Source organism: Jaculus jaculus, chromosome 1 (assembly GCF_020740685.1).
Source record: "Jaculus jaculus isolate mJacJac1 chromosome 1, mJacJac1.mat.Y.cur, whole genome shotgun sequence".
NCBI classification, from domain to species: domain Eukaryota; kingdom Metazoa; phylum Chordata; class Mammalia; order Rodentia; family Dipodidae; genus Jaculus; species Jaculus jaculus.
Window position 1 is genome coordinate 42,138,436 of NC_059102.1, and position 20,565 is coordinate 42,159,000.

The 20,565-nt window shown below is 42.1% G+C and overlaps 1 protein-coding gene across 2 annotated transcripts in view; it reads right to left on the reverse strand.

Annotated features, from left to right (window-relative positions):
• The window catches only part of Pde6c (phosphodiesterase 6C), a 60,688-nt gene that overhangs the window by 6,713 nt on the left and 33,410 nt on the right, over positions 1-20,565 (reverse strand). For both annotated transcript variants that reach the window (XM_045134729.1, XM_045134726.1), the window contains exons 14-16: positions 19,831-19,940; positions 13,805-13,892; positions 2,751-2,851 (exon numbers count right to left, since the gene is read on the reverse strand). In XM_045134729.1, the coding sequence (XP_044990664.1) occupies positions 2,751-2,851; positions 13,805-13,892; positions 19,831-19,940 (299 nt within the window). The remainder of the gene's footprint in view (positions 1-2,750; positions 2,852-13,804; positions 13,893-19,830; positions 19,941-20,565) is intronic.

A 20,565-nucleotide genomic window follows, 5' to 3' on the forward strand; every position in this document is an offset into this window, starting at 1 on the left:
CTTTGTACTGGGCTGTCCACATGGCTGGGTCCAGGGGTCTGGGATAAGGGAATATGTAATGGCTGTCTAGCTTTAGCATGGCAAGGGCTGAAGACAGAAAAGCTCAAACCATAAATCAGGAAGAAAACCATGCAAGCTTGAGCACATTAAAACAAAAACTTCAGCCAGGCATGGTGGCACACGCCTTTAATCCCAGCACTCCACTTGGGAGGCAGAAGTAAGATCACCATGAGTTGGAGGCCACCCTGAGATGACATAGTGAATTCAAAGTCAGCCTAGGCTAGAGTGAGACCTTAGTCAGAAAAAAAAAAAAAAAAAAAAAAAAAAAAAAAAAACTTCAAGTGAGAAGAGGCCACAGCATAAACACAAAGATCACGGGCTGTGGTAAGGTATCTTAGCACACACACGCAATAAAATACTAGAACCTAAAATACAGGGATTGCTCTTATTGGTAATTGGGGAAATACAGAATTGAATAACAAGATATATCTCATGTTGAGATTCGCAGGATGGTGGGGGAATGGAATGTAAATGGTGCAGCTACTCAAGAGCCCAGTGTTGCAAAGTGGCGCAACAGGAACATATGCAAATCCTACACACAACCATTTTAGGTACAGAGACTCATGGGTACAAAAACATGCAAGGCCGCATGGTAGGCATTGGTGAAAATTTGAGATAATCTAAATGTTTATATGTCGAGGAATGAGTAAAGGAGTTATGATATATTCAACAGTTGAAACTCTGTAAACTGAAACACATGAATTGGCTCTTTGTCTATTCCAAGGGTAAATCTTTGTGTGCGTGTGCGTGTGTGTGTGTGTGTGTGTGTGTGTGTGTGTGTGTGTGTGTGTGTGCATGTAGAGGCCAGTGGAACAAGAAAGGAAAGGATGAGTATGCACCAATGTCTGGTGATAATATCTTTGGAAGAATGGGAGGAATGTTCATGAAGGAATAGGGATGAAGTGCTTCAGATGCATCACTGATTTTCTTTCCTCCTTAAAACCAGACCCAAAACAAATGTGAATGAATCTGAGCTATGTGTATTTGACTACCCATTATGTTATTCTAAATACTTGTCTTTATATCAGGAGTCTCTAATAGTTTAACTTTTGAGAAGGATCATTAAAAGCAAAATTTGACAGTGCCCAAGTCACTGAGTAAATGGACCCTATAAATAGCTCACTTTGGAGGCTGGCTCGTGGTTAAAGACACTGTTTGTAAAGCCTGAAGCCCTGGGTTTGATTATCCACGATCTATGCAAAGCCAGCTGGGCAAAGTTGTACATGTATCTGGAGTTCATCTATGGTGGCAGCAGTCCCTGGCGTGTCCATTCGCTTTCTCTATCTCTCTCAAATAAAAAAATAGATATGTTTAAAACGCTTTAAAAAATAGCTCAACTTGTTAGAATCATGGAGCAACTTCCTATTTCACTTAGAAGCAAATGGTGTGTCCAGGTTCTCTGGGGCATACAGCTCTGTTTTGTGAGCTTGGTTTGTGTGTTAGAACTATCGAGCCAGAGAACTGTCTCTATGGAGATGGTAGTAGACAATGAGGATGCTCAAAATTCATCAAAGTAGAAAATAATGTGCTGTCAAGAGCTCAGCACTAAAGAAGATTTCTAACACATCCTCCAAGGCCCAGGGAACATTGTGGAAGAGGGGGCAGAAAGAATATAAGAGCCACAGGGTGGGCATGCACTCTGAGGTTCTATACTTCCAACATGAACTCACTGGTGCATTCATGACCCCACAGTAGTTACCAACATCCCCACAAGAGCAGCATGGTTCCGAGCCCCTCAACATTTAACATGAGGCTGGAGGAGGACAAAAGGAATGAGACAACAAAACAGAGGAAGGACTACCTTTAAAGAGGAGGAACCTCAGGAGATGGGTGTTGGGGAGAGGGAAAAAAAAGGGCATAATAACATTGCTATATGTTCATATACCAAAAAAAAAAAACAACATTAAAATAGAAAAGGGAGTAAGTAGTTAGAAAGGAGAAAGGGCTCAGTGGAGCAGGGATGAGAGATAGAGGAGGATGGTGGAAGGGGATTATGTGAATCATTTCAAGAAAAATTTTAAGAAAAAAAACATTGTTCAACTCCCAAACTCACAGGATCAAAATCCTGAAACACCACATACCAGATTCTAAGCAAGTACTCTGGCACCGAGCTTTATTGCTGGTCCAAATACCAGGTTCTGGACCACCGTGTATTCACCAGGGCATAAGCCAGCATGAGCTTTCTGGATCATGAGTCTGGGAAACTCACAAATGTTGCTGCCTTTCTCAATTCAGGCTTCTTTACATCACAAGCTCTTTAACATGAGGAGTTTAAATTTTGTTGCTTTTTTTAAAATTATTTATTTATTTATTTGAGAGCGACAGACACACAGAGAAAGACAGATAGAGGGAGAGAGAGAGAATGGACGCGCCAGGGCTTCCAGCCTCTGCAAACGAACTCCAGACGCGTGCGCCCCCTTGTGCATCTGGCTAACGTGGGACCTGGGGAACCAAGCCTCGAACCGGGGTCCTTAGGCTTCACAGGCAAACGCTTAACCGCTAAGCCATCTCTCCAGCCCTTAAATTTTGTTTTGATGGTCTTGTAAGTTCTCTGTCAGTCAACTATCTTGAGGAGATTGTGCCTGATATTCCAAAAGGCAATCAGCCGGGTCTGTGAGCATGCCTTTCAGTCGCAGAAGGCAGACCCACACAGAGCAGGCTTGCGTTCTGTTGGATGGCTGCGTACTTACTTGAAATACAATGCCAGGTCAGTTGCTATTATTGCGACTTCAAACAAATGAATAACCGTTTCAAATTGCCGCTTATTTAGGTTCTGGAAGATGTTTAAACTCTGTAAGTTAACAAAATTCATAACAAAATATAATCATTATGTTGCTTTTGGTTCAAAATAAGCTGGATTTATGTAAGTCCTAGGGAATTGAAACCAGGCTAGCAGGCTTTGCAACAAAGTGCCTTTAACTACTGAACCATTCCTCTAGCTTCAAATCTAGATATATTTTTTAATTTTTTTTTTTATGTATTTGAGAGCGACAGACAGAGAGAGAAAGAGGGAGAGAGAGAGAGAGAGAGAGAGAGAGAGGGAATGGGCCAGAGAATCCAGCCACTGCAAACGAACTCCAGACATGTGTGCCCCCTGTGCATCTGGCTAATGTGGGTCCTAGGGAATCGAGCCTCAAACCAGGGTCCTTAGGCTTCACAGGCAAGCGCTTAACCGCTAAGCCACCTCTCCAGCCCAAATCTAGATATTTTTTAAAAAATAGTTTTATTTTTGCTTATTTATTTGAGAGAAAGAGAGGGAGGATGGGTGTGCCAAGGCTTCCAGCCACTGTAAATGAACTCCAGGTGCATGCTCACTTTGTACATCTGGCTTACATGGGTCCTGGGGAAATGAAATGAGGTCCTTTGGCTTTGTAGGCACCGCTAAGCCACTCTCCAGCCCCAAATCTAGACCTTTTAAACACATTTTTGCTTTCAGTTATCTCAGGACTTAAGTAAACCCTTTTACTCCCCTTTGGGAAACCCCTTTTATTTTAGTTTAAGGCAATTTAAACTCTAAAAATAAGTATAGTTATTTTTTTTTTTTTTTTTTTTTTTTGGTTTTTCGAGGTAGGGTCTCACTCTGGCCCAGACTGACCTGGAATTCACTATGGAGTCTCAGGGTGGCCTTGAACTCATGGCGATCCTCCTACCTCTGCCTCCCGAGTGCTGGGATTAAAGGCGTGCGCCACCACGCCCGGCTCAAGTATAGTTATTTTAAACAAGTGTTTTCTTTCATGACCATTTGAAAATACAACACAGTAAAAACTTGCTGGCATTAATTGAGGTACTTTTATAAGGAATTTCTGGGAGAGTCAATTATTGCATATGTTGCATTATCTGCCAGGTAATTACCTTTACAGTGATCATAGAAACCATTCTACTTTCAAAAAGTATAAGTTACAAGTTACACTAAAACTCATGTATATGTAAGAAAAAAAATAATGAAATCTTAACATGTTATCCTTAAAATGTTTTCTTGCAATGCTATTTGTACAAAGACCTCAGTAGATCTTTCTTCAGTTTCTCATTAATAATCTCTTCACATTTGGACCAGCTTCATATCTTGGTTTTCTAGAAAACCAAAGTACAAAACTTTTATTGGTTATTAAAAGCCTTGATAGGACCAAACAGGCCATTTTAGTTATGTAGGCCAGCGGACAGAAGTACAATGGTATTACCAAATGAAGGTGAGAGTGGCAAAATACAGAAAAAATAAAAAATCACTAGAAAGGAAGAGACAATAGTTTGAGGAGCTATATAGAGACAGGAGGAGGATCATGAAGACAAGAAACTGGACTAGCCATCAAACAATAAGGGCAAAGACAGTTCTCATTGCCACTAGATTCTAAGTGCTTTATGAATGAACTTAATCTCCTCACACTGAACCACAGCCCAGTCTCAGCAGCTCAAGGTTAAATAGCCAGAACAGAGCAGAGCTTGTATCTGACCTAAAGGCAGCCTGACTAGAGTCAGTGTGCTCTGTCTTTACCACACACTCTCTCAGCAAGGAGCTGGGGTCACGTCCTGGCCTTACCATTCTTTGGCTGTTGTATATCCTGGGCCCAGCCCCTCATATCTGTATCTGCCTTCTCCACTGGGGATGACAATAGCTTCCTTAATACCCGCTGATCACTCAGTCTGTGCACAATAAACATCTATGGAGTGCTGATTTCAATAGGCAAAACCAGGAAGTCATTTCAAAAATGCAAATTGTGGGAGCTGGAGAGATGGTTTAGTGGGTAAGGAACTTGCCTACAAAGCCTAATAACCCAGGTTCGATTTCCCCATGCCCATGTAAAGCCAGATGTAAAGTGGCACATGCACCTGTAGTTCATTTGCAGTAGCTGGAGGTTTTGCTGTGTCCATTCTCTGTCTGTCTCTATTTCTCTCTGCTTGAAAATAATAAATAAAGTATTTTAATAAAAATGCAAATTGCTATAGAATGAATTGTTGCCTGCTATTATAAATTTTATTTTATTTATGATAGAAAGACAGAGAGAGGGCCTCTAGCCACTGCAAACAAAGTCCAAATGCATGTGCCACCTTGTGCATATGGCTTATGTGGGTTCTTCAGAGAAGAACCTGGGTCTTTAGGCTTTGCAGGCAAGCACCTTAACTACTAAGCCATCTCTCCATCAATTATTTTATTTACTTATTTGCAAGCAAAGAAAGAGAGAGAGAGTCTGGACATACCAGAGCCTCCAGCCACTGAAACAAGCTCCAGATGCAAGTGTCACTTGGTGAAACTGGCTTAATGTAGGCATTAGGGAATCAAACCCAGGGCATTTGCAGGCAATGCCTGAACTGCTAAGCCATCTCTCCAGCCCTATAATTATCATTTATTATTACATACAGCTTTGAGCCTAGCTCCAGGCTAAAATAGTACTGCAATTCTAAGACCAATTATGCCTGTCAGTCATTCAAGAAGATTGTAATAATTAGACAAGAAACAAAGTTCTAAAGACTATATTATATAAATATTCACTTAAATAATTTTTACAACATCTAGGACAAAAAAGTGATATTCTACAAAGTATATCTAAGTAACAGAAAGAAAATGTGTGATTTGTCATGTTTAAACATTGAGTTCATCATACCAACTGTGGTCAGCCTTTTTAGATTGGTAAAGCAATGGCTATCAAGCACTCCAAATTATAATTAAGAAAAATTATCTGGGTAAAATAAATTTGGGGGTTTATGCACCACCCACATTCACATAAATACATACACACACACACACACACACACAAAGTCACACACTTTTTATAGATTTGATAACATTGAAAGCCAATCTTGACTGGAAAACATGGAGAAGGAGGCAGAAAACTATGAAATGCTTTAAACTTAGAGGAAAATTAATGTTTAAAGCGCATAAAATCATTTAAATCAAAGAATCAAGGCGTGGTGGCACACACTTTAAATCCCAGCACTTTGGAGGTAGAGATAGGAGAGTGCCATGAGTTCGAGGCCACTCTGAGACTACACAGCAAATTTCAGGTCAGCCTGAGATAGAGCAGGATCCTACCTCAAATTTTTTTTTTAATAAATGAATAAATAAAAATCAGAGAGAGTGCTAAATCCAAAGAAACAATTACTTGGGACAGTACTTCCAGGTCTACACTGCCAGACCAGATTTACACAGTGTATAATCTACAACCAATGGCCAAGTCAACCAATATTCATGATGCAACAATCATTTCAATTCATATTGCTTATATTTTTAAACCTGAACACCTGTTTCTATTTGATGCATTTGAAAGAAAAACCACATATACACGCAGCTGTAGAAATCAACAGGACCCATGCTGCTGGACTCCTTTTAAAAAAATATTTTTTTTTTCAAAAAAATCTGACCTAAGATAAGACCAAAATGATTAGGCAAAAACAGTTCAGGATAGAGGCATGCTGGTTTCCTGAGGAGGACTCTCGAAGCTCAGGAAAGACTAACAAGAATTAACCAGTGGTGCTACGCCAATCAAAAACAGTCTGCATGGCAAAAGCATAAGGGACTAAATAAAAATCAACAGAGTGGAGAGACAGCCTATGGAATGGGAGCATGTCTTTACCAGTCATTCATCTCAGGGAGGGCAGTATCCAGAGAACACAAAGAAATCAATAATGAAAGAACAGGTAATCCAATCAATAAATGGACAAATGATATAAACAAAAACTTCTCAAAATATGTACAATTGGCCAATAACATATGGGAACAATGCTCAATATTTTTAGCTGCCAGGGAAAATGAAACCAAAACCACACAGAGAATCTGTCTCACCCCAAGTAGAATGGCTACTGTCAAAAAGACAAGCACAAACAAAATGTCAAATGCTAGCAAGGATGTGTGCGGAGAAGTCCTTAGATATCGTTGGTAAGAATGTAAGTTCATGTAGCCACTATGGAAAATAGTATAGAAGTTCTTCAAAAAACTAAAAATAGAACTCCCATAGGATCCAGCTAAACCACTCCTGGGTATATGCCAAAAAGAAATGGAGCCAGTGGGCATAAGAGATTCCTGCATAATCATGTTTATTGCAGTGCTTCTCACAAAAGCAATGCTGTGGAATCAGCTTTGATACCTGTCAACAGATGAATAAAGGAAATATGTGCTGTGCAACATTTATAATACATAAGGAATGAAATTGAGCAACTTTTTCCCTTTTCTTGAATTTTTGTTTGGAATAGGTTGTTGTTACAACTCTTTAAAAGTTTTTTATTTGTATGTGAGAGACAGTGGGGGGGGGTTAAGGGTGCATGTGTGCCTCAGCACGTGTGGAGGTCAGAGGAAAACTTTTGGGTCAGTCTTCATTTTTCCACCTCACTTTTTTTTTTAAAAATTTTTATTTATTTATTTATTTATTTGAGAGGGACAGACACAGAGAGAAAGACAGATAGAGGGAGAGAGAGAGAATGGGCGCGCCAGGGCTTCCAGCCTCTGCAAATGAACTCCAGACGCGTGCGCCCCCTTGTGCATCTGGCTAACGTGGGACCTGGGGAACCGAGCCTCGAACCGGGGTCCTTAGGCTTCACAGGCAAGCGCTTAAACGCTGAGCCATCTCTCCAGCCCTCCACCTCACTTTTCTTGAGGCAGGGTTTCTCTTGCGATTCACTCCGCTACTCACTGCTATACTTGCCACGAGCTTCTAGGAAATTCTTCTGTCTCCATCTGCCATCAACATGAGCTCGCTGGGATTACGGGAGCCTGGCATGGCTTCCGGCTTTTTACATGGTGTCAGGGGATCAAAATCAGGTAATCCTGCTTGAGCAGTGAGTGCTTTACCATTGAGGCATCTTCCCTGCCCTACAACTCTTTTTTTTTTTTTTTTTTAATCCCCCTGCCTCTGTCTCCCTAGAGCTGAGATTACAGGAGCACTCCACCAGGCTCAGAATTTTTACATAGGTACTTGGAGATCAAATTCAGGTCCTCATGCTTGTGAGGTAAGCACTTGGCCAACTATACTATCTCTCCCATTTTTACAACTCTTAACCCACTTTTTAAAATTTATAAGCACTCGATTTTCCACTCCCCTTCCTTTCATTTTGTGCTGAAATTATTTTAGAGGCTTTTGTGCCCAAACAATAGACCCCCAGCCCAGATCCAGCCAGGCCAGCCCCTTTTTTCCTAAGCGCATAGAAAGAGTCTATGTTTTTGTTCTCTGACTACTAACATGGAAGTAAGTTCTGAATTCTATGTAGCACATCAAAACAGATAGACGTTCTAGTGCTCTCTGTGGTGCCTAGGGCAACCCTAGGCCAGTATGTTCTTGCTCACTGGTGTCTGGACACTCAGCACTTCGGTTCTTCCTCGCCGCCTCCCTGTGCACAAGGGTGTGGGCCGATAGCGTGTGAGACCAGCAACCAAATCATCACATGCTTTGTAAAGAGTGGTTCTTAGTGATAACGTGGTTCTGTTTTTTTTTCTTTTTTTTTTTTAGGGTGAACAATTCATTTTCCACGGGAAATTTTAGTCTTAAAACTTATGCTTTGAGCTAAGAATACATCTCACTGTTAAAGCACTTTGCTAGCATACAAAAATGCATGAGTCTGAAGTTCAGCGCCACTCACGGCACACACACGCAAATTCCACTAACAGTTGCCACTTATTCATAGGTCAAAATTGATTTCTGTCTGGTTTAGAGTATAGGTGGCTCTATTCTTCAAAGCAGTGATTTCAACTGTATAGGTATATAAGGGCATTTCAGTCTAAATATAAAAAACAACTCACAGATGCCAAACTTTCTGGGTTTGGTTGGGGGTGGTGGTGAGATAGGGTCTCACTCTAGCCCACTTGATCTGGAATTCACATGTAGTCTCAGGGTGGCCTTGAACTCATGGCAATCCTCCTACCTCTGCCTCCTGAGTGCTGGGATTAAAAGTGTGTGCCACCATACTTGGCTCAAAATTTCTGGATAAAGCTGAGTGTGGTGGCACACGCCTTTAATCCTAGCATTCTGGAGGCAGAGGTAGGAGGATCACCATGAGTTCAAGGCCATGCAGAGATTACATAGTGAATTCCAGGTCAGCCTGGGCTAGAGCGATACCCTACCTTGAAAAACCAAAACAAATAATTAAATAAATAAATAAATAAAATAAAAATTCTGAATAAATCCCAAAGATTTCCTTTGTTAAAAATACTTTTTAGGCCAGGCATGGTGGCATATTGCCTTTAGTTCCAGCACTCGGGAGGCAGAGGTAGGAGGATTGCCCTGAGTGTTCAAGGCCATCCTGAGACTACATAGTGAATTGTAGATCAACATGAGCTACAGAAAGACCTTATCTTGGAAAACAATTTTTTAAAAGCGCTTTTTAGGAAAGACTCTTCAGTGGAGTTGCCTGCAAGTGCTCCAGTGTGTTCCCGAGATACAGCTGCCTTGGAGTCCAAGCAGCCATGGGAGGTCGTCATCCAAGATGGGTGAGGCTTCTCACAGAGTGGGTGCGTGGGAGTCATCTATTGGTCCTGTAAGCAGCCCCTCGCCCTGGTCTGGAAGTAATCCCAATACACTCACTGGCTCACCAAATTTGGTATAATTGGCCTTTGGTCTGTCATCTGTGCCCTATCTTGGGAGAAGATCACCCCAGAGAAAAGGTTTTTCCATGGCACTTGGTACCCAACGTGGGGCATAGTAAAACCAAAGATGAGTTTGGGAAGAGCAACTGCATGGTCCTAGCTATGGGTAGCAGGCACGCAACTGAGGCTGAGGGTGGAGCATCTGTGGGGGAAATCCCAACATGGCCATCCCTCCCTCTGTGGTGTGGGGTGATGTGCCTTTTGGTGGTCGTGGTGGATGCATGGATCTTGCTATAGGTGGTAAGACATGTAACTGAGGCTGAGCCATCAGAGGGCAGAGTGTCTATGGGAGGAATCCCAGGGTGGCCATCCTCTTCTATGTGCTATGGAGAGGAATGTGTTCTTGAAAAGTGGGGTCTGCTGTGGGACCACAGAGATGCCCTGAAAACTGTTGAAGGATTAGTGGATGTGTTAAAGTCCCTGAATGTGGCACATCAGAGACTAAAGTGCCAGCAAGTGAAGGCAGAGATGGCTGCACAGAGAAAGCCTGGTTGTGTAAAGGAAGAATTGCACAGGGAGAGAGAAATGTGACTAAGGTCTTCAGTGTTAGCCTCCGATTTAGAAGGTAAATTAGATAAAAGAGGTGAGAAGATATTTGAGAGGCATAATCTCAGAAATAGATCAGACTCTTAAACTCCTACAAAATATGATTGTAAATAAACTAATGACATAAAATATTTAAATTTAGTGTGTTCATTTCCTTTATAGAATAATAAAAAGAACTACATTATTTCCCCAAAATGTAGAAAGTATACATAACAGCTAAAAGTCTCATTCTTTTGTGCTCAATTTGACTGCTCATAAACAGGCTTCATGACTGCATTGCCTAGCAACACTGTTGACAAAGCTTTAAACATCTGCAATTAGCAGGTGGAATAGTATTGTAGACAGGTCCTTCAAAAGATGGTATGGATTACTGAGATGAAATATTCCTTTTTAGAAAGAATAACATGTACTTAGATAGCTATCAAAGCAGAACTGACTGAATAGTAAATATAAAAAGTTAAGACGGAAAACTGTTCCTCTGTTATAAGGCTGTCAAAGCTCAGAGAAAAAAAGCATAAAAAATACCAGGAGCCTTACAATGTGAAGTGCCTAGATATTTGGCTAGAGTTTCAAAATGTATTTTGTTTATTTATTTATTTTGAAAGAGAAAGAGGCAGATAGAGAGCAAGGGAGAATGTCCATGCCAGGATCTGTAGCCACTGCAAACGAACTCCAGATGCATGTGTCACCTTGTGCCATCTGGCTTACATGGTTACTGACTGGGGAATCAAACCTGGGACCTTAGGATTCGCAGGCAAATGCCTTAACCACTAAGCAATCTCTCCAGCCCTGTATTTTGTTTTAGGAAGTAAATATGTGATTAAGTGACAAATTATATTTTGCACTACCTTGCTGTCGTGTCATGGGTGTATGGATTAGTTTCTTGTTACTGTGGACAAATACCCTGCCAGAAGAACTTACAAAAAGCAAAGGGTTTAATTTAGGTGACAGTTTCAAGGGGAAGTTTGGAGGCAGGGAGCTATGGGAGCCTGAGCCCGAGCAGAGCTGGTCTTGTTGCCTAGGCATTCAGGAAGCAGAGGATGAACAGGAAGTGAAACCAGACCCAGTAATCCACTTCCTCCAGCAAAGCTCTACCTCCTAAAGGTTCCACAATCTTTCCGGAGAGTGTCACCAACCGGGGACCAAGTGTTGAAACACATGAGTTTAGGAAGACATTTTATATTCAAACCACAGCACTAGGAATAGTTGATTGTACAGAAAATTCTTTTTTAGAAACAAAAGATTATCCTGCAAGGAAAACAAAGACATCTAGCAAGTTAGAGTTTGGTAGTTATTCTTACCTCCCAGAATCATTTCCAGTTCTGCTCTGTGGTGGTTTGAATGTGAATGTATGTCCACCATAGCCTCAGGGGTTCCTGATTAAGGTTAAGCTTCCTACTTAAGTCTCCAGCAGCCTGTCTGAGGAGATATCACTAGTGGTGGATCTTGTAGTCCGGCCCTAAAGTGTGTTCAGAGCCAGTCTGAGCTCTGGCTGTTTGTGTTACTGGCTGCTGGGTGGCGTCTCTCCGCTCTGGATCTATGGCAGTGAGCCAGCTTCTTCCACCGTGATGGCGTTTCCCAGGATTCAGTAAGTGACTTCTGGTCAGGTGTTTGTGCTAGCAATGTGAAAGTAACTGCAACATGCTCCTTCTAATTGTCATAGAATGATATTACTAATTAAGCTCTGAAATCTGCAGAGAAAGGTTCTGTCTGCACATCAAAATTCATAAAGGTCTGGCCTAAAATGGAGACACCTAGGCCCCAACGCCATGCAGCCTGATTGGAAAGTAGAAAATGTGGCCCTAGGTCTATGATGGTAAGAATGCCCACACCACACCCTGATAAGTACTTGATTCTGAGGAAGAGGTCCAGCAGTCATGTCTGAGCCGCACAGGTTCAACAACTGGAAGACAGCTTGTCTCTCCAAGACTCACACTGAATCTTGGTGCTCAGTGTAATTGTGTTAAGAGGTGGTTCGGTACCTCTAGGAAGCTATTTTGTTATTGCAAGGGATTAATGCCTTTCTTGTGGGAGTGGGTTTGTTCACACCAGAGCATGACAGAGACAGATCCTTGGGATCCCTGTGTTTGGTCGACTCTGTATGTCCACTGGCCCTCCCATCATGAGTCTCTGACCAGCAGCCAAGGAGGTGGGGGGCTGCTTGATCTTGCACTCCCCAAACGCCAGGACAGTAAACCAAAATTAACTTCTATTCTCTATAAATGACCCAGTCTCCAGTATTTTGTTATAGGAACAGAAAACAGACTAAGACACAAAGTTGGTGCTTTGTTCCAGCACTATGGACTAAGAAATGCCCTACAGGTTTAGGATATACATGTTACTAGTGCTGTGTTAATAATGGATTTTTAGAACTACTCAAATCATTTTCTTCTTTTCCTTTTTCTGTCCAGTCCTTCTGCCTTACAAAATTCTGCCAGTTGGCATGTGCAGTTTCTTATTACCTGGAGGAATTTAGTGTCATCTTTAGACTTGCATATAGTTCTGTATAGTCCCCGAGTCTTTAACAAAAGACTATTGTAGAAGCTGAGGAAAACTCCACTCAGCAGACTAGGTATTTTTCCTGAGTACATGAGTCTAAGCAGTTCTCTGCTTATGAGAAACTTTGTTTCCTTCAGTCTCATAATGACTCATTTAAGTTGTTTTTGGTCTAGAACTTTCTTAAGAAAGTGTAGTTAGGGCTAGAGAGATGGCTTACTGGCTAAAGAACTTGCTGGCAAAGCCTAAGGACCCAGGGTTGAGTTCCTAGTACCCAATCCCCATATAAGCCAGATGCACAAGGTGGCACATGCATTGGGAGTTTGTTGGCAGTCACAGCAGGCCCTTCAGCACCCATTCTCTCCCTCCTTCCTCTTTCTCCCTATCTCTCGCTATCTCTTTCTCAAATAAACAAAATAAAAATAAAATATTTAAAAAGGAAAGTGTGGTTAGATTTACTTTCACACCTTTTCCACATGCCTATAAACTGTTCAGATAAAATTGATAAAGGAAGAAGAATGGCTGCTCCCTATGGAAAGTTAGTCATATACAGTAAGTGTCAATCACAACGAATTCCAGGGACTTGAAGCCACTTCCTGCCTAAGCCATATCTGCCCCTGCCCCTTCCCTTCTCTTAGGGTGCAGTGCCTCTTGGATGCCATTTGTTGAATTGCACCCTATATCCTCATCTGCACACAGCCTGCCCTCCCCTTTCTCCAAGGTACACCCCGCGCTCTGCAGCGTGTGCCTGTGAGTGAGTGAGTAGCAAAGAATCAGAGGTCACAAGTGCCCCCTCCTCCCTGTACAGTCATCCATGTGCATGCTAGTGTAGACAGAGGTCTTGTACATCCACCACATGCATTTCAGACCTTCCCCCATGGATCTAGAGATTCTGTGACTTAGCCAGCCTCCCTTCTCCTCTGTCCCAGCCACTTGCAGCTTAGCGGTTCAAGTCCTACTGAAAGTAGCAACTTGTGTCAATGGACCGGCAGAGGGGTCTGCAACCTATGTTGAGATAGGGTGATATGCTACGGGTGCCCGAGCTCAAGACCCCCTCTCTCCTCTCTCCCTGGAACTTGCAGTGGTTAGTGATTGGATCCAGAACCCCTGAGCTGCCCTAGAGAAAGCTTCCCTTACCTCATCCTGCAGGAGGGTCTTACTATATTCCAAGTGGTGCCTCTCTAGAATGGAAGTCCCGTGAAGTCTTGCCAGTGGAGATGTGGATCTAGGAGGAAGGGATAGGCTGTAACTTCAGCATCTGTTGATTACACAGAAGTTCAGACAATACAGAATCTTCACTGTTAGGAATCTTTTTTCATGTGCTGTCTCCCTCGACACCCGGTGGCTATGAAATGGTCAAATATAAAAGTTTGGGAAAGGTTTTTTTTGTTGTTGTTAATTTAGGAGATGATATTGTGTTACTTTTTGCGGGGGGTCCCTGTTGATTGATTGCCTAAGTGATTGTTTAAACTAGAATGTTTTGCCCATTCCATGTGCCCGGCGGCTTGTGCTAGAGCACATAGCATCTAGTAAACCCGTGGAAGTCTGTTAGCTATCTGCATAGAAAGAGTTCATTAATAATTTCCAAGCTTGGTGTGGTGGTACAAACCTGTAATCACAGAAACTTGGGGGGCTGAGGTAGAAGGATTGTAAGTTTCAGTAAGCCTGGGCTTATAGCAAGACTCTCAAAAAAAAAATCACTAACCAAATAAATAAATAAAATTTCCAGGAAAAAAAAATGAAAATCACTATAAAGCAACATGCTTTCCTTACTTCCCTAAGACAGGAATGTAAATTTGGGTATAAAGTTCCCTTTGTGAAGTGTGAGTGTGAGTGAAAATGCAGACTTTGGTACTGGTTTTTTTTCAATGCCTCCTATGACAAGAAGGAGAATCTACAATGAAAATTAAAATGTAGGGCTGGACAGATTGCTTACTGGTTAAAGCGCTTGCCTGAGAAGCCTAAGGACCCAAGCTTGATTACTAAACTGGGTTTAGTAATCAAGAAACAATTAGGTAAATCCAAATTGAGGGGTACTATGCAAAATAACATGCCTACATTCTTCTAAAATGCCAATATCCTGAAAGATACAAGAAGATTAAGGAACTACTCTAGGTTAAAATAGATTAAGGCCAGTCAGGGTGGTGAATACCTTTAATCCCAGCACTCAGGAGGCAGATACAAGAGGATCATTGTGAGTTCAAGGCCAGCCTGGGATGACAGAGTGAGCTCCAGGTGAGCCTGAGCTAGAGTGAGACCCTACCTTGAGAACACTAAAAGAGAGAGAAAAAGATTAAGGATACTGACAACTGAATGTGATGTATGATCCTTGGTTAAATCCTAAATCAAAATCAAAATGGTAAATCTATCAAGGACATTATTGAAGAAACTAGAAAGATCTAAGTAGAGCACTCCAGCTAAAAGCACAATGTCCATGTGAAATTCTTGAAGATGCCTCTCTATTGTATCTATGCAGGTGTATTCCCTTCTATTCTGAAGAAGAATATGCTTAGCTACTTAGAAATGGAAGATCCTGATGCTTGCAAATGACTCACAAATTCTTATGTAAAAAATAAATTTATATGCATGTTGACATACTTGTATTCTACATATTTGGGGCAAAGAAAACTAACTTGACAAGATGTTTACTTAGAAAAAAATAGTTTGGGGCTGGACAGATGGCTCAGTGGTTAAAGGCACTTGCTTTCAAAGCTTGATGGCCCTGATGCAATTCCCCAGTAAAGCCAGATGCTCAAAGTGGTGCATGTGTCTGGAGTTCGTTTCTGGTGGCAAGAGGACCTGGAATGCCGTCATTTTCTCTCTTTTCTCTACCACTCTCACTGTCAAATAATTTTTTTTTTAAAAAAATGGTTTGCAGAAAAGTTACAGAAGAGTTCAAAGTTATTGTGGAGAGAAAAACCAAAATTTTCTATATTTAGGATGTCTGGCAACAGTGAAGTTGAAGTGTTGAAAATGGTTTGGACTCATGCCATCTAACCCTTCAAGAGGAAATGAGAGAAGGGGGAACCTCAAGCCACAAAGGCGAAATGTATGTCTCACAGGTTTTCTTGTCTTTCCAAGAATAATTTTTGAAACTTAAAAATCCAGTACGGGTGGCAATAGTGTGCAGTCACTGATAACTAACACCCAATCTTCCTGTGGATATTTAAGGGTGTGTGTCCTGGGGCAGGCCGGGGGGCATCTTCAGTATTCCCTAGGAAATTCTGAGATGGTGGCTTAGTGATTACACATGGATTCTATCTTGAAATTTGAGAGGTCAAAAATGGTGCTAATTTGTGGATGTGCAAATGTGGAGATTGGTTCTGCAGTTGCCAGATGGTTTCTGGCCCTTCCACAGTCATCACTGTAAGCTGCAGAGACTAGGAAAACCAGGGAAGTCAGTGTCAGGCGCCCTTCTGTGGAAGGACGGCCAGGGCAGCCCGAGTGCAGGTTCAGCAAGCCCAGTGGGAAGACACCTCAGGGTGCCTTCTGTGCCACTGGAATCCTGATTTTTATCCACACCGTGTACTCTCAAAGAGCCGGGAAACAGAGCCCAAAGATTGTTGCCGCATGGCTGAGTGTCGGGAAGTAGGCTTCAGCCCTGTGTCCCAGAGCTGCCTTTGGCTTTGCCTGGAAGCACCATGTTATCAATGACTTGGATATGCATCGAGGGAAACCATCTAATTTCCAATATAACAAAAACAAGGGGAAAAACAGTTCATTGGCTGACAAAGCATGACTTAAATGGAGTTTTTAATTAAGAGTAGGCTAAAGAATTAAATTAGAAAGATGAAATTTAGTTGGATTTATGTATAAAGTACTTCAAAACATGTTTGGATTAATGTTGTCAGACTCCAGAACTTACATTTTAGGGATGACATAAAAACACAGAAATGGGTTCAGGGAATAATTATAAATTAAATTACATAGTAGAAGCTGATATTTATAACATAGTTCTGGCCAGATGCAGTGGTACATGCCTGCAATCCCAACATATGGGAGGCTGAGGTAGGACTGTGAGTGTGAGGCTGCCTTGTGCTACGTAGTGAGACTCTGCCCTTCTCCACCCAAAAAAACCTTTAAAAACTTGATGTGGTCAACCTGGAAAAGGGAGTTCTTAGGGGAGAAGGATATGATACTTATCTTTAATATGTAAGGAGAAGTCTGTGGGTAAGAAATCATGCTTATCCTAGCAGGTCCAGAGACCTGAACTGGACCTGAAGAAAGAGAACTTACAGGAGGCTGATTTCATTTCAATATCCTGAGGCATATTCAGTTTTCAGAAGCCTTCTGGAATAGGGCACCTTGCCTTGTGAGCAAGTGGATTCAAATACAGGCTAGACAATACAGGGAGACATACAAGAGAATACAGGCCTATTGTGGATGAGAGGATGAGATAAATCTGAAAATTGCTAACATTTTTCTGACAATTGCATTTCTCTGAGATTAAGAAGCAAAAGAAAAAGACCAGAGAACTAAAAAAATGAAAGAGAAAAGGGGATAAGAGGAAAAAGAAGTCTATAAGCACATAAAAGCATGAAATAGAAAACCGTCTAGGAAGAAAGGTAAAGTTAACAGAGAAAACACAAGCAGTTGAGGGAATAAGAAAATTTTGAGAATGGAAAAGTTTTAGGATGTTGTCAGAGGGCACAGTCTAAGTCTGAGAGATAAGGAGGCAAACCAGAACCGAGGAGGTCAGACATGTCGGAGACAAGTAATCAGGCCAAGGCCACAAGGTCCAGCCCGGGAGCAGAGTCATCTGTGTCCCAACAGTTTCTGGTCACTAGGCAGGTGGTCTTAGTGGTACCATCAGAGTAGAAAAGTAATTCAGTCAACCTTTTCATTAACTACATTTGCCAACACAATGCCTCAACATCTCTGAGGACTCCTGAGTAATTATTCGACCCAATAAGGACACATGGGCCACAAACAAGTCCACTAAGACTTGTTTTTGAAGGACAGTACACAGTGACTTCAGTCAATCCCAGGAGCTTAGCTGAGCTGCCAGAGGCTTCACTCAGGCTAAGGCCAAAAAAGATACACCTGTCCCAATGTGAGGTCAGAAAACTCTTCTGTCACCATAAATTCCTTCTTTCCACTTTACAGAAAATAAATGGCTGAAGAATTCCAACAGCCCGATGCTGAGGCCTGAGATGTGACCTCACTCTTCCAGCAAACCTGCCGGTGAGGTGCCATAGCTGATCTTGCTACTGGCTATAACCTAGGACAAGTGTGATTTCATCTTTCTGAGTTTCCTTCTTCATCCATGAAAGAAGGAAATAATAATGCCCCCTTGGTAGGGGCACTGTGAGGATAAAATGAAGCAATGGGTGTCAGATTCTGAGGCTGTCTCTAGCACACAAGAGGTACCAGATAGCTGGGTAGGGCAGTGTGTGACTATAATCCCAGCACTCAGGGGGCTGCGGGAGGAGGATAAGGAGCTCAAGAGCAGTCTGGTCCACATAGCAACATCCTGCCTCAAAAAATAATGAATCAGCCGGGTGTGGTGACACACACCTTTAATCCCAGCACTCGGGAGGCAGAGGTAGGAGGATTGCCATGAGTTCGAGGCCACCCTGAGACAACATAGTGAATTTCAAGTCAGCCTGAGCTAGTGCAAGACCCTACCTTGAAAAACCAAAAAAATTAAAAAGAATCAAATGAAAATGAAGTGCTTGATACAAGTTAGTTTCTTTGATATTGAATGGGCTAATACATTGCTGAATGAGAGATAGGAACAGGAGGAGGGAGCTCCAGTGAGCACCAGAACACTTGCCCTTAGGAAGACACGGTTAGCACGGGATAAACTCTCTGGGGGTGAAGATGACCTTTGGCTAAGCCTCAGAAGAGATCCTCCTTTCAAGACAAAAGCCAACAAGTAGAAATTCTTTCTGAAAGTGAGTGGTTACTATTCACACTATACTTTTCAGTCACCATGTAAGTTTTTTTTTTTTTTGTGTGTGTGTACCTGCTACATAGGTTTTACATATATAATTTCATTTTCCTCTTACAACCATCTTCAACAGGCCACTATTATGCCCATTTCCAGCTTAGAAACCAAGTCTCAAATAGAATAAGTGATTTTTTGAAGATCCTTCAACTAGGAAGAAATTTGATTTCCAGAAACTCAAAACCAAAGCCTGGCAGCTCTGTTACATGTGTCTACCTCTGGAAAGGGTATGTCGGGGGGTCTGAAGTGAGGGTGATGTGTAGTTGAGACAGACAGAGCATCTTTTTTGTTTGTTTGTTTATTTTTTGTTTTTTGAAGTAGGGTCTCACTCTGGTCCAGGCTGACCTGGAATTCACTATGTAGTCTCAGGGTGGCCTCGAATTCTCGGCGATTCTCCTACCTCTGCCTCCTGAGTGCTGGGATTAAAGGCGTGCGCCAACACGCCTGGCTAGACAGAGCATCTTTAAAGCCATTATGAAGAAGCTAGGCTGGCTGTAAATTTTGAAGAATGCCAATGACATAATGATGCTAACACAATATCTAATAGTTATTAATAGCTAAGACTCTACTATAAACTGAAGGTTTTATATGCATAATCTTATCTAATACTGTGGCCTTGCAAGCTACATAACATTCTATTTTTTCAGAAGAGGATATCAAAGCTTAGAAGGTGAATAACATATGAACCCAAATCTGCCTGGCCCAAGCCTTTACCCTCACTATTGCACTTTCTTCTTGGGGCAAGGGAAGGAGATGGCATTGACATTGGGATGGAAGACCAGCTGAAAGAGAGCTTGGCAGAACCAAAAGACCAGGAAGTGAAGGGTCTTGATCCCAGGAAGACATATTCTCTAGCCTGAGCTGGGGAGTGTTCCCTAAGTGGACACTAGTGTGAGCTTAAGATTAGACCCCCTTGATATTTGAATTCAATACTCCATTAGACAAGGATGTAGAATATAAAATGGAAGGCATGCATAAATGAAGCAGAGGCACCTTGGGAAGGGAAACAGAAAGACAGGAACAAGGAATACAGGCACAAGGGAGAGCAAACAGTTGTCATTGAGGGCTGAGGCTTGAGAACGAACTATGACCCCCAAGTCTTCCAAACACGGTGCAAAGGAAGTCACTGGGCTAGGGTACAGGGAAGACAAGGGAAACCTTTCTTCCCTCCCTAGGCACAGCACATGTCAACTCTGCGTATGTCTTCACTTACTTCATTTGGTACAAGTTATTGGTGCCTCTGTGGTCAATGTCATGGCAGAAGGCAGCAGCGAGCATGGCAAAAGCTTCAAGGTCTGTATAGTATTTCTTCAGTCGTCCTGTCTAGAAGTATATACAGACACATACCCATGGTTATAACAAGTTCACCCAGGACTGCCTGTGTGGGAAAAGGGGGTCCACCATGATTTTACAAGTTAGCTTTAGTTCTTGCAAGTCTTGTAGCATTCTGGACAATTCCACAACCTAGCAGGTTAGCTGAATCTTCCTTTAACAGTGTAAGCACCAGGGTTGGAGAGATGGCTCCACAGTTAAAGGTGCTGGCTTACAAAGCCTCATGGCCTGAGCTTGGTTCTCTAGTACCCACATAGACACAAACACACAAAGTGACACATGTGTCTGTAGTTCCTTTGCAGTGGCAGGTGATCCTGGTGTGCCTATACTCACTCTCTCTGTGTCTTCACCCTCACAAATAAATAAATTAAAAAATTAAAACAAGGGCTGGAGAGATGGGTTAGGGATTAAGGCACTTGCCTGCAAAGCCAAAGGCCAGATGCACAAGGTGGCCCAGGTATTCTTGAGTTCATTTGCAGTGGCTGGATGCCCTAGTATGTCCATTCTCTCTCTGTCTCTCTACCTGCCTCTTTCCCCCTGCCCTCTCTAACAAATAAATAAAAATAAAATATTTTTTAAAAAGATTAAAACAAGAATGTAAGTACAAGATGAATAC